The sequence below is a fragment of the Tamandua tetradactyla genome, chromosome 6 (genome assembly GCF_023851605.1).
Source record: "Tamandua tetradactyla isolate mTamTet1 chromosome 6, mTamTet1.pri, whole genome shotgun sequence".
NCBI lineage: Eukaryota > Metazoa > Chordata > Mammalia > Pilosa > Myrmecophagidae > Tamandua > Tamandua tetradactyla.
This window is the reverse complement of record NC_135332.1, coordinates 56245819-56260023: the sequence shown is the minus strand read 5'-3', so window position 1 is coordinate 56260023 and position 14205 is coordinate 56245819. Positions and strand designations below refer to the sequence as shown.

The following is a 14205-nucleotide window of genomic DNA, read 5'->3' as shown; positions in this document are numbered from 1 at the left end:
TAAAGTTAATTGTAGTAAATGCTTAACTTTGACATTTGCATGCATTTCCAGTGAAGATTTTCAGTCATCGTCTTCTGTGACCTTTTCGACGCATCATCATTCCTTTTTCCTTCTTGTACTCTCCTCCACTGACTTCCATAACACCAGGCTCCTCTAGTTTTCCTCTTTCATTTCTGGTCATTCCTCCCTTCTGGCCATTAAATGTTGAGAATCCTTCCTTAAGGTTCAGACTTTAGCCTTTCTCTCATTCAATACTCTAGTCCTAGGCAGTTTCATTAACATCTATGACTTTGCTTTCCTTCTCTATGCAAATGAAATACTACTTTTTAAGTTCCTCTATATAGAAAGGAATTTGGCCTCCATAAAGACATCTGGCCTTTGTCTCTGCTCCTGGGACCATTGAAATTCTCTAAATCCTTGGAATCCCTCATGATCTTAGTGTCTTTTTTTTTTTTTATGGTGCCCCACCATCTGACAGTTTATGCTAATGAAATGACTCAGGGCTAGGCCAGCTATACGTGTAGTTTTAGGTGAGAGCTGGCCATACAGAAGGACCAGCCATGTGATTAGGAAATTAGAGATATGAGCTATATCATATCCGTCTGGTGGAAGGGGCTGAGGTTGAATTCAATCACATAGTCATTGATTCCATCAATTGTGCCTACTAATGAAATCCCAATAAAAATTCTAGACATTGAAGTTCAAGTGAGTTTCCCTCATTGATAATATACATTGTTGTGCTGGGAGGGTGATGCATCCTGATTCCACGGGAAGAGGACAAAGGGACTATGCATTTGGGGATCCTCCTAGACCTTGCCTATGTGTCTTTTATTTGTACACTTTCCCTATAATAAAACTGTAATGGTAAATAGAGTGCTTTCTTGAGTTCTGTGTCATCTAGCAAATTACTGAACCTGGGAGATAGTGGCAACTATCAAACTACCATAGTAGTTTGTAGCCAGTTGGTTAGAAGTGGGGTGTTCTGGGAACCCCAAACTTGTGGTTGATGTCTGAAATGAGAGCAGACCTGTTAAGGATAGTGCTCTCAACTTGTGGAATCTGACCTAGCTCTGGGTAGAGTCAGAATAGCATTGTAATTGGTGGTGGACGTTATCATACTTCCAATTCAGATTACATTTCTTGAGTTCTAGTCCCATATATCTGAGAAACTTGAATATCTCAAAAATATCTCATGCTCACCATATCCAAGGCCATACTGATACTCTTTCTTCCTAGTCCTGGTCCTCTTCTTTTGTTCCTTAATTCAGTGATATCTACTTTAGTACACTCTGGTGTGCAAGCCAGAAGCTCAGGGATCATCCTTCACATTTACTTCTGTGCTGTTCTCATTGTCTTGTCTGTCACTATTTCCTATTGATTTTCTTTCTTAAATATTTCTTAAATCTGCTCCTTCTCTTCATTTCACTGTCACCATCCCAGTTCAAGTCACCATCATCTCTCACCTGGATCTCTGAGGCTTTTGTGTATTATTCACTTTGCCTGAAACTTCTCCACCTTTATCTCCTTCACTCTCATTTACTCTTTTTTTTTTTTGTAGTATATTCCATGGACAGGTATGCTTTATTTAACATCTGCATAAATATGAGTTAATGTGGAACAATAACAGGTTTCCCTAGAGAATTAAAATTTATTTAGTCAACAACAGTACTTGTCTCTGAATTCAGCTGACACATCTTAAGTAGTAGTCCCCTATCACTAATCATTTTTACCGCAGACAAAATCTGAAATCTTTGGGTAGCATTTCTCATTTCTCGGGAATCTCCTAAACTGCTTCAGTTGCAATAAGGCAAAGTTTTTCTCTGCTCATATTCACTCCATTGTAGGCACAAGCATCCCTCAATTTTCTTGTTTAAATTTGCAAAGGTAATACATAAATATAGAACTTAATGTTAGCACATACTAAGAAAGTATAGTCTCTGTATTCTCTAATAATGTGTTTTAATTTTTTTATTAAAAATTATTTCTATTATCTTTCCACAGTTGTAAAAAAAATTCCAAAGTATAAATTATTATATATCTTGGTTTAGAAATAAGAATAAAATGTTAAATTCTACAGGTTAGAATTTCTGAATAACATTGATAGGCATTTATTGGAAGGAACTAGAACAATAAACCTTAAATATTTTGTGTTTCAACCTCAATTAAGTTTTTGAAAAGCTATAAATTTGTTGACAGACACAGTCCACTCGATAACTTGATGTCACCATAAAGATGAGATTAATCTGGTAGATGGAGATTTGCATGCTTAGAACTGCCAGACCCTATGTTCTATGATTTAAATCAAATGAAATATACACATGGTAAAAATAGTAAACAGTACGAAAAGCTTGTAACAACAAATAAATGTCCTTTTCTCCATTAGCCAGCAAATTTGGTGTCTTCAAAATCATTAAAACAGTCATATGAATAATTTGTGAACTGAAGTCAACCTTGGAGTCTCTTATCTGATAAATAACGCAGAGGTCTTTGGAATTGTTTTGATTGTTTCATACATTATTTCTGTTGCAGTAGAAAGCCATGTAATCTTCAGTCTTCTTAAAAAAAAAAAGAGAAAAGCAACATGGCAGCACACACATACTGTCTGGAGACAGGTAACTCCAGGCAGCACTCAGCTCTGTGGATCTTCTCATGGCTGCAGAGAGGGTCTCTGGTATCATCCTTGAAATTTTACTAACATATTTACTAACGAGCCATTTTCACAAATTTAAGAAGTGTTTCTCTTAAAATGAGATCATCTGGTCCTTATAAAGTGGAAAGCTTAACTCTTGTCAGAGATTCAGTTCGTCTGGTCATTACTAAACAGAAAAATATCTATATTTAACATTGTACAAAAAGGCCTTAGCCATCATGCCCATGCATACATTTAAAAACAGGTCTAACCTTTTCTAAAGAAAAGAGGGAAGGCAAGAGAACAAGGGACTAAGGATGGAGAAGGAAAATTCCTTCTGAGAAACTATCTCCAGCGATAAGGAACTAGGTATTTTCCCTCCAAAAAACACTTGCTCTCTGGGTGAGCAAGAAAGGCTTACAAGAGACGTTGGCTGCAGGAGCTCAGCCAAGTCCAGCTTCATTGCCTTGGATCCTTCTGGGCAGTTGCACATCCTTTGGGAAAAGGGTGACACGGCCAGCCTGCAAAGAGAGGAGGTAGGCGTCCTCAAAGAGATGAACTAGAAAAGTTTCTGCTGCCTCTTGTAGGGCCAATAGGGCCTGGGCTTGACAGTTAATGCCCACACTGGGAGAGAATTTAGCACATATTTCTCTTATCAGGAGGCTGAAGGATGGGTTCCTTATCAATAGATCTGTGCTCTTCTGAAGCTTTTGGATCTCCTTCAGAATCCGATGTCTCCGCAAACCACGTTGATGAGAGGAAGTTACTGAGGGGGTGCCTGCCGCGGGGTGTCAGGGTCGCACTGTTAATGCGCCTCTGGGGGGCTTCTGGCTTCTGGCTGTGGCGGCGCGGGCCCATTGCGGAGGGGCCCCTGCATCCACCCCTGCGTCAGGCATTCGGGCCTCCTCTAGCTGTCGGACTTCTGGGGCGAAGGGGGGTGTCTGGGTGAGGCCCGGAGGGCGCCCCCGCCACGTACCCTGGAGGACCCCGCACTGAAGGAAAATTAGTGCAGAGTCTCATGTTCCACTCTCATTTATCTTCAGTTAATTCCAGCCTTATTTTCTTAGGAAACAAAGCTTTCTCTTACCTTCCACTGTAAGACAAGTTCCTTGGTTATATATTAAGAAAACCATTATATTCTTCATGGTATTTATTTTAGTTTTTAATTGCACCCTAATTGAATGAATATTTGATTAATGTCTCTCTTTGCCACTAGATTGCAGAGTTCAGAGCCTATATCTTTTTTCTTAGCGTAATATCCCAAGGCCTAACAAAATTTCTGGTACATAGTAGGCATTCAATAAATAATTCATTGAATGTTGATTCATAAGTACATCATTCCTTCAACATTCAAATTCTGAGGACTTGATATGAGCTAAGCACTATCTAAAAAATAATGGGGTTTAACAAAGCTCCTACCCTTTTATGTTCATGGCAGAAGATTGGCTGATGGATTATACAAAGTTTTATAAGCTTGAGAGCCTGTTTGGTTACTTACTTGATTTTTTTTTTTATCAGAAGCCCCAAAGTAGGATTTTATTGCCATTCCAAATATAATAAAGCACACAAACAAAGGTATAGCGCATAAAATCAGCTACATAAATTGTGAATTGTAATTTCACAGTTTTCAGAACAGAAACTAAAGCAAAAAATACATCTAATCCAGAAGCCACTATGAACTTGCAAAAAAAAGAAAAGAAAGAAAAAAAAAGAAAAAAATAATCTTTAAGGACCATTTCATGGAGATTTTTACCACTACCATGTTAGATTATGGCCCAATGTTTTTATTTGTGATGGGGGGAGGAAAATCAGCATGTTTGTGCTTTCCATTATACTCGTGTACTTGGGTGTGTTTTTGTGTGTGTGTGTAAATTCATATACATGGAGAGAGAGGTGGAGGACTTTTCTGACAGTATAGTTAGATTTCTAGGAATTTTTTTTCTTAAAGACCCATTTTGTATTGTTTAACCTCTCTACTAAAAGCAGTATTATTTTTGTTAACTGAAAAAACCATATTTAAGAAAGAAGTGGAAACTAAGGTAAGAGAATTTTTTATTTTTTTTGTTATATATTTTTTATTAATTAAAGGAAAAAAGAAATTAACACAACATTTAGAAATCATTCCATTCTACATATGCAATCAGTAATTCTTAACATCATCACATAGATGCATGATCATCATTTCTTAGTACATTTGCATCGATTTAGGAAAAGAACTAGCAAAACAACAGAAAAAGATATAGAATGTTAATATAGAGGAAAAAATAAAAATAATAATAATAGTAAAAAAAAAAGGAAAAAGAAAAAAAAAAGACAAACAAACAAACAGAAAAAAAAAAAACCTATAGCTCAGATGCAGCTTCATTCAGTGTTTTAACATGAAGGAGAATTTTTTAAATTGAGTTTTTCATTAACTGCTCCCAGCATGGGAAATTCCTAAAAATAGCACATTGGTCAAAGAATACATCAAAGTCATGGCCCATGTACTCTCCTAAAAATGTTTGACATTTTCCTAAAGCCAAAAAGAAAACTCAAACAACAAAAATAGATAATCAAAATGGGGTAGTGGTGGTAAGGCTGGGAATACTGGATAAAAGAAATAGTTAACTTTTCAGACATGATTTGGTCATAATATCCCATGGGAATACCTGCACCACAGAGTCCTTAACACCACTTAATTTTAATTATGCCCCATACCCTTCAAAATAACACTTGAGAATATAGGAGATTAATGATTTTAGCTTTTCCTGCTAGAGACACGTCCATTCTAATTAGGGTTTTCTATAAATTCTTCCCCTGGAATCTTATAGTTTTGCTCTAATTTTATGATATACTTTCCTTTTTTATTTATCATTATGAAAAAAAGATTATTACCTATTTAAAAATGTCATTTAGCTTTCTTAGGGGATTAGGAGTTTAGAATGCAAGTCTTTTTTGGTCTTGGAAATTGAGAGATTTATTTACTGTGTATTTTTTTAGTCTTTTACCTACATTTATTCTGTTGGGGCACTTTTTTTCCCCCAGTTTTAAATGAAATTGAAGAACAAAGAGAGAGATAGTTATGTGAGATCAAGGACCTGGACTCTACTTTGGATATTTTTCCTTAAGAACTGAAAGTGCTACTTAAATTTACCTATTTTGGCTTATTGGAATAGCTAGGGGCTAAATAAATTTTGGCCTCTGTTTGAATACCCTTTACCATCTCTTTTCCTACTACTTCACAAATCCCCAAAGAAGTGTTTGCCAGTAGCACCAGGGGCAGGATACTCATGGACAGTCATGGTATGAAGTGCAACAATCACTGTGACTGTTTAAGAGCTTAAATGATCTGGGCATAAGTTGTGTTTTCCACTAGCCTGTTCAGAATACATAATGAAGAAGCAGTATGATGAGCCTTGGTTTCCTCTAAGTTAAAAGTGTCTCTAGCCTCAGCCTTTTCCTGTCAAATCTCTGGGAAGGCTAGAATGGAACAAGATGAGGTCCAGGGAAAAGCAGGCCTGGAGTAGAGATGGAGGCTGGCTACTGTAAGGCTGGCTACTATAGTAGGCCTTGGGAGAAACACTGGCTTTCCTTCTCTTGAATATACTATTATGATCTCCTTGGCCAAGATTAATCAGTGGTTGTAAAAGCAATATTTGTGGTTAGTAATTTGTCCAGTCCAGGAGTAGGGGTTCTACATATAAGTGTAGGATCAAATCCTAGTTGTTGAAGTGATTTTTGTTTGGAGCTTTTGCCTCTGAAAGTCTCCCTTTATGCTACAGTGGAAGCAAGCGTTTGGAACAATGATTCTGATGTTTTGGATCAGAAACAAATCTTTCTATCTCTTCACACCTGAGAAATGAGTTTTCTCTTTAGGTTGTTTTTTTACATCTGGTTTTCTTCAAGTGACAACTTAGAAATTTGGAGAATTACACAGCTTAATATCATAAAAATTTTATACCCTGTATATTTTTATAAAGTGAATTAAATTGAGTTTTGACCATTTTCAATTAATTAGTCATATATTCCTTGACCCTTAGTTATATGCCCTTCATTTTACATATGATATACAAAAGGGGATGAAAGCAAGGTTACTATCTTTTAGAAAGTTTGAGTATAATAATGAGGTTTAAAGATCTGACTTAGATGAAATGACTAGAGAACCCTGTAGCTACAATGTATATGTAATCAGGTGATTTATATTTGTGTATGAAAATGGTGTTTTCACTTATTTTTCTTACCTCTCCCTCTCATGGGTTGGAATGTGTTTTCAATTTTCATTTTACTAGGTACTGGGGCATCATGCATCTATCCTTTACTTGGAGCAACCTTAAATGGCTGGTATTTCCTTGCAACAGAAGTGGATGATATGTGCTTCAACTATGCAAAGAAAAATGTGGAACAGAATACCTTATCTGATCTCATAAAAGGTTAGCTCTGCAGAATAAATATCCTTTTTAAGTTTTATTAACCTATCTTGCTAAATTAACACATCTCATTATTAATTATCATTTGCTTGAATGCACAAACTTTGGTAGTATTTTTAAACCTGGTACATTGTAGTTGGGTTGGCTGTTCTAATAGCAAATTAACTGAGAGCAAAATATAGTAAATATATAAAGTAACCTAGTCACCAAAATTTAAGAGGAAGAAATCTCTGTTGATTAAACTCTACTATCCCTTTTATTTCAGTAGATGGAACTGTGCTAGTAATAGTCAAATACCCTTGGTGATAATTACTTTGTTTTTATGCCTATTTTTATATATATAAAGAAGTGTTATTTTTCCCTTCTCCTGTTAAAGGGACATCATGTCTCTTCAAGGAAGAAATAGGTCTTGTCTTAGGGTTGTTAAACATATCATTGTAAGGGGAGACACTGATATTATTAATGTATTTGTTTTAGTTTATCTGTTGCAGTATGTTCTAGTTTGCTAGCTGCCGAAAAGCAATATACCAGAAACGGAATGGCTTTTAAAAAGGGAAATTTAATAAGTTGCTAGTTTACAGTTCTAAGGCTGAGAAAGTGTCCCAGTTAAAGCAAGTCTATAGAAGTGTCCAATCTAAGGCATCCAGGGAAAGATACCTTGATTCAAGAAGGCTGATGAAGTTCAGGGTTTCTCTCTCAAGTGGAAGGGCACATGGCAAACACAGTCAGAGTTTCTCTCTCATCTGGAAAGGCACATGGTGAACACATTCAGGGTTCCTCTCTCATCTGGAAGGGCACATGGCGAACACGGCGTCATCTGCTAGCTTCTTCTGGCTTCCCGTTTCATGAAGCTCCCCGGGAGGCATTTTCCTTCTTCATCTCCAAAGGTCACTGGCTGGTGGATTCTGCTTCTCGTGGCTATGTCATTCTACTCTGCTCTCTCTGAATCGCTCTTGTTCTTCAAAATGTTTCCTCTTTTATAGAATTTCAGAAACTAATCAAGACCCACCCAAATGGGTGGAGACATGTCATTACCTAATCCAGCTTAACCACTGTTGATTAAATCACATCTCCAGGGAGATGATCTGATTACAGTTTCAAACACACAGCATTGAATAGGGATTAGAAGAAACATCTGCCTTTACAAAATGGGATTAGGATTAAAACATGGCTTTTCTAAGGTACATACATCATTTCAAACCAGCACACTGTATGATAAATCACTCCAAAATTTAGCAGCTTTAAGCAACAAACATTTATTGGGTCATAGTTTCTTTGGGTCAGGAATTTGGGTGTGGCTTAACCAGGTGGTTCTGGTTCAGTCTTGCTCGAGGTTGCATTCAAGATATCAGCTTGGGCTAAAGCCATCTGAAGGCTTGACTGGATATAGAGATTTGCTTACAAGATGGCTCAGTCAGATGGCTGTTGGCAGGAGGCTTCAGTTCATTGCTACCTTAGCTCTCCGTGGACTGCTTAGGCATCCTCACATATCAGTTAAATTCTGTTAAAGCAAATAAGTCATCAGAAATAGAGAAAGGAGGAAACTGCAATGCTTCTATGACTTTAGCGTCAGTAGTGAGTCACTAAGTCAGCTTTCACTCAAGGGGGATCTTAATCTCTACCTCTTGAAGGGAAGAGCTCTTCAAAGAATTTGTGGACATATTTAAAAGCCGCTACAGCATTAATAATAGTTAATAGTTGTTCCTTTTTTTTTTTTTTAGTGGTAAAAGTACCACAGAAGACACTCCTGATGGATGCTCTTAAAGAGGAATCTGAGATAATCTATGACTTTTGTATGTGCAATCCTCCTTTTTTTGCCAATCAGTTGGAAGCCAAGGTAAAATATTTTCTTCTTGAAAGTACTTAAATATTCATCTAAATTTGCTTTGTTTGCAGAGATAAGAACAAAAAGCAACTTTTATTTTGGAAGCTGTGTTTCAGTTTGCTAATGCTGCCAGAATGCAATATACCAGAAATGGATTGGCTTTTACAAAGGGGATTTATTAGGTTGCACATTTACAGTTTTAATGCCATGAAAACATCCAAATTAAGGCATTAAGAGGATACCTTCATTCAAGAAAGGCTGATCACTTCCAGGGTTTATCTGTCACATGGGAAGGTACATGGTGACATTTCCCGGCCCTTTGCTCCTTGGTTTTGTTGCTTTCAGCTCCTCGTTCCAGGGGTCTCCTCTCTGAGCTTTCTGTCTGTCTCTAAGCATCTGAACTCTGCTGTCTGTATAGGTTCTGATTCTTTCTCCATGGGCTCTTTTAAACTCTTTAATTAAGATCCAACTTGAATGGGCAGGGTCACATCTCCATGAAAATAAACTAATCAAAAAGTCCCACCCATCCCTATGTAGGACATAATTCCCAGGGGTGTAAGTCTCCCTGGCAACATGGGACAGAACTCATGGATGAACTGGGGCCTATCATTATTGGATTGAGAAAGCATTCTTGACCAAAAGGAGGAAGAGAGAAATGAGACAAAATAAAGTTTCAGTAGCTGAGAGATTTCAGACCGGATCAAGAGGTTATCCCGGAGGTTATTCTTATGTATTATATAGATATCCCTTTTTAGTTTATGTTGTATTATGGTGTATTGGAGTGGCTGGAGGGAAGTACCTGAAACTGTTGAGCTGTGTTCCAGTAGCCTTGATTCTTGAAGGCTATACAGATTGTATAACTATACAGATTGTACAGTGTGACTATGATTGTGAAAAACTTGTGTCTGGTGCTTCTTTTATGTAGGCTATGATAGATGAGTAAAAAAGTAAGGATGAAAAATAAATAAACAGTGGGGATGGGCCACTGTTCTTGCCTGACATGCCGGAGACCTGGGTTTGATTCCTGATGCCTGCCCTTGTGAAAATAAATAAATAAATAAGCAAGCAAACAATGGGGAGGTTAAAGGGTAAAAAATTGGTTGATTGAAATATTGGTGGTCAATGAGAGGGAAGGGTAAGGGGTATGGGATGTATCTTTTTATTTCTTTTTCTGGAGTTATGCAAAGTGTTCTAAAAATGATCATGGTGATGAAATACAAAACTATATGATGATATTGTGAGCCACTTATTCTACACCATGTATGGACTGTATGTGTATGAAGATTCCTCAATAAAAATATTTAAAAAAAAAAGATCCCACCCATAATAAGTCTGTACCCACAAGATTAGAGTAAAAGAACATGGCTTTTCTAAGGTGTATAACAGTTTCAAACCAGCACAGATGGTTTTGGTTTCAAGTACCTGAAAACAGTTCAGACTGAGTTAAGTCTGAGTTTGTTGGCTTAAATATTTGAGAAGCCCAGCAGAAGTATGAGCTTAGGAATGATTTGATCTAGAAGTTCACAGTATTATTAAGGTTGACACTGTTTTTTAGGTTTCTTTTGGCTCTGACCTGATCCATGAATTGTGTTCTCAGACTGATTTACTTGTGGTAAACTAACATCTGAGGGGGAGGCGCTCTTTTCTTCTCCAAACCATTGAAAATTACATTTTCTTTTGATTGGACCATCTTAAGTCATGGACCATTTTAGGTCACGATCTACTTGTGAACTAGGCTTATTGGCTTAGGGAGGAAATTATTGTTTCTACTGCTACCTGTCACTTGATAGTAAACAGATGTCCGATTTAGTCTTTTCACTTACAGTAAAAAAATGTATTTGCTCATGGATGTTAAAAGATACATATTGGATAAAAAGAACTCACCTAATAAGAAAATACCCAATGCTGTCAAATATTAGTTTAACCTAAGTTTTCCTTCATCTAGTAAACCCTCTATTAACAGAGTGAATAATATTAATCAGATAGAAATGAGGAAGGTGTATGCTTAAAACTTTTGAGAGAATAAGTTGTTTTTACAATCACTCAAATACCCTGTAAAAGTATTTATATACCTCCTAACAAAATAAATTCTAGGTGGATTAAATTGGGATTAAATACATTTCTGATTGGGCCGAAATTTATTACCAATACCAACATTCCAAATTAGAACATAAAGTAAAGCAGGATTTAAGAAATCTAAATTCTCGCCTTTATTGCAGATGGATAAATTGTAAGAACTAAAATTGCCACATCCTGGATTACAGTTTTTTTTTAGAATGTTAAGCTCTGACGTATAGATATAAAAATATACATGTCATAAATGAAGACTGTGAATTTTCCGAAGTGAACGCTTGTGGAACCAGAATCTAGATTAAAAAACATCAATGTTACTAACACCTCACAACCAAATATTTTTTTAGAGTAAGTCTATTGGTATATAATTCACTATAATACAGTTCACTTCTTTAAAGTGTGCAATTCAATGGTTTTTGTCTATTCAGAGTTGTGTAGCCATCACCACAGTTTTAGAACATTTTCATCATCCCAGCAGTAAACACTGTGCCCCTTAGCAGTCACTCCCTATTTTCCCCTAAGCCCCTCCAGCCCTTGGCAAGCACCAGTCTACGTTCCATCTCTATGGATTTGCCTATTCTAGTCATTTCATATAAAGGGAATCAGAAAATTTGTAGTCCTTTGTAATAGGCTTATTTCAGTTAGCTTAATGTTTTCAGGGTTCATCCATGTTGTAGCATGTATGAGTACTTCATTTCTTTTTTTTATTGTGAAATATAACATCCATACAAAAAAGTAATAAATTTCAAAGTACATTGTAACAAGCAGTTAAAGAACAGATTTCCGGGTTTGATGTGAATTACAGTTCCATAATATTAGGTTTTTCCTTCTAGTTGCTCCAAGACACTGGAGACTAAAAAAAATATCAGTATGATGATTCAGTAGTCATACTCATTTGTTAAGTCCTATCTTCTCTGTTATAACTCCTCTTCCTCCTTTGATCTTTCTCAATGTTTAGGAGTATTTGTACTATGCCCATCGTAAGTTTTTCATGTTGGAAAGTGGTGTCGATAATACGGGATAGGGGTAGAATTAGTTGATATTCTGGGGAGGCTGACCCTTCTGGGTTTCAGGACTTATCTGTCCTAGGAACCCATCTGGAGGTTGTAGGTTTCTTTAAAGTAATCATAGTGCATGGAACTTTTGTAGAATCTCAGATAGAGCCTTAGGTGTTCTTTAGGGCTGGCTGGAATGGTTTTGGTTAGGGTTTGGTAAACCATGGTAAATGGCAGTATGTTATCTGAAGCTTGCATTAGAGTAGCTTCCAGAATAGCCTCTGGACTCTATTTAAACTGTCTTAGCCACTCATTCCTTATTTTGTTACACTTCTTTTCCCCCATTTCGTCAGGCAGGCATTGTTGATCCCACGGTGTCAGGGCCAGGCTTATCCCTGGGATTCATATCCAGCGTTGCGAGAGAGACTTTCACCCCTTGTTCATTTCTTTTTATTGCTGAAATATTCCATTGATTAATAATACAGAGAATAATAACCCTTATTATTCATGGATTCACTCTTTACAAATTGACCTACTTTCTAAAATTTCTTTGTAACTCTCAAATCAGTGCTCGTGCTTTTGTGGTCATGTGTGGCCTTGTACTGAGTGGTGAAACACTTGGGTCAACAGTGCGCACATTCCCACCTGAGGTCAAAGATGATATTCTGCCTTCTTGTTTCAGCTCTCATATTGTGAACAAGTGTCCTTTTCACAGTATATTTAGTGTCACAGTATATTTTCCTCATGTTTGTGTTTTTTGTTGGTGATTTTGCTGTTTAAAATGGCTCCCAAGCATAGTGAAGTGCTCTCTAGTGGTCGAAAGTAGAAGGCGGCAATAATGCCTTACTGAGAAAATACAGGTCTTTAGATATAGATAGTCTTTGTTCAGAAATGAATTATAGGGCTGTTGGTTATGAATTCAACGTTAATGAATCATTACTACATATTAAACAAAGTGGTTTTTTTAAAACTTTTTTTATTGTATAGTATAACACATATATAAAGCAAAGAAATAAAAAAGTCATAGTTTTCAAATTACTCTTCAAAAGTGGTTACAGGATAGATCCCAGAGTTTGTCATGGGCTACCATACCATCCTCTCATATTTTTCCTACTAGCTGCTCCAGAATATAGGAGGCTAGCAGGCTTAAATACGTTTTTATCATGACAATTGACTTTTTTTTCTTTTTTCCTTCTTTTTCTGCAAACAATAACATATATATATATATAAGCTAAAAATTTTCAAGCACAGCACCAGAATTAGTTGTAGAACATATTTCAGATTTTGACATAGATTACACTTTCACAATTTTAGGTTTTTACTTGTAGCTGCTCTAAAATACAGGAGACTAAAAGAGATATCAATTTAATGATTCAGCATTGAGATTCATTTGTTAAGTCCTATCTTCTATATATAATTCCACCATCAACTTTGATCTTTCCATACCTCTCATCGGGGTTGTTTGGGCTGTGGCAATTCTAAATTTTTTATATTAGGAGGGTCTGTCACTAATATGGGGTAGGGAGATGGAGCTATCTGATGTTCTTGAGAGGCTGGGCTAGGTTTCAGGACTTATCTGGACCAGGGACCCATCTAGAGTTTGTAGGTTTCTGGCAAGTTACTCTAGTGCCTGGAACCCTTGTGGAATCTTATATATTGCCCTAGGTATTCTTTAGGATTGGCTGGAATGCTTCTGTTTGGGGGTTGGCAGGTTGTGATAGGTAGCAAGGTCTACCTGAAACTTGCGTAAGAGCAACCTCCATAGTAGCCTCTCAACTGTTTGAACTCTTTGCCACTGATGCTTTATTAATTCACTTCTTTTCCCCCTTTTGGTCAGGATGGAATTGTTGATCCCACAGTGCCAGGTCCATATTCATCTCTGGGAATCCTCTCCCACGTCACCAGGGAGAATTTTACCTCTGGATGTCATGTCCCACGTAGGTGGGAAGGGCGATGATTTCACTTGCAGAGTTGGGCTTAGAGAGACTGAGGCCACATCTGAGCAACAACAGGTCCTCCAGAAGTAACTCTTAGGCATGCCTATAGGTAGGCTAAGCGTCTCTGCTACCTACATAAGCTTCACAAGAGTAAGCCTCATGATTGAGAGCATGGCCTATTGATTTCAGTGCCCCTAAAGTTTGACACAGTATCAAGATTCCCTGATGGTAAGGTTTAATAGTTCCGTAGTCTTTTTCCCCTCCCTCAAGGGACTTTGCCAATACTTTTTGATTATCTGGTTGATATACTCTAGGATGTTTCCAGGCATTACAATAATCT

General features: G+C 37.0%; 1 protein-coding gene and 1 pseudogene across 2 annotated transcripts in view; one reads left to right on the top strand and one right to left on the bottom strand.

Moving 5' to 3' along the window:
- METTL16 (methyltransferase 16, RNA N6-adenosine) overlaps positions 1–14205 on the top strand; it is a 178668-nt gene that overhangs the window by 51829 nt on the left and 112634 nt on the right. For both annotated transcript variants that reach the window (XM_077165533.1, XM_077165532.1), the window contains exons 4-5: positions 6898–7038; positions 8757–8872. In XM_077165533.1, coding sequence (XP_077021648.1) covers positions 6898–7038; positions 8757–8872 — 257 coding nt within the window. The remainder of the gene's footprint in view (positions 1–6897; positions 7039–8756; positions 8873–14205) is intronic.
- On the bottom strand, positions 3073–3487 carry LOC143688018 (histone H3-like centromeric protein A pseudogene; annotated as a pseudogene).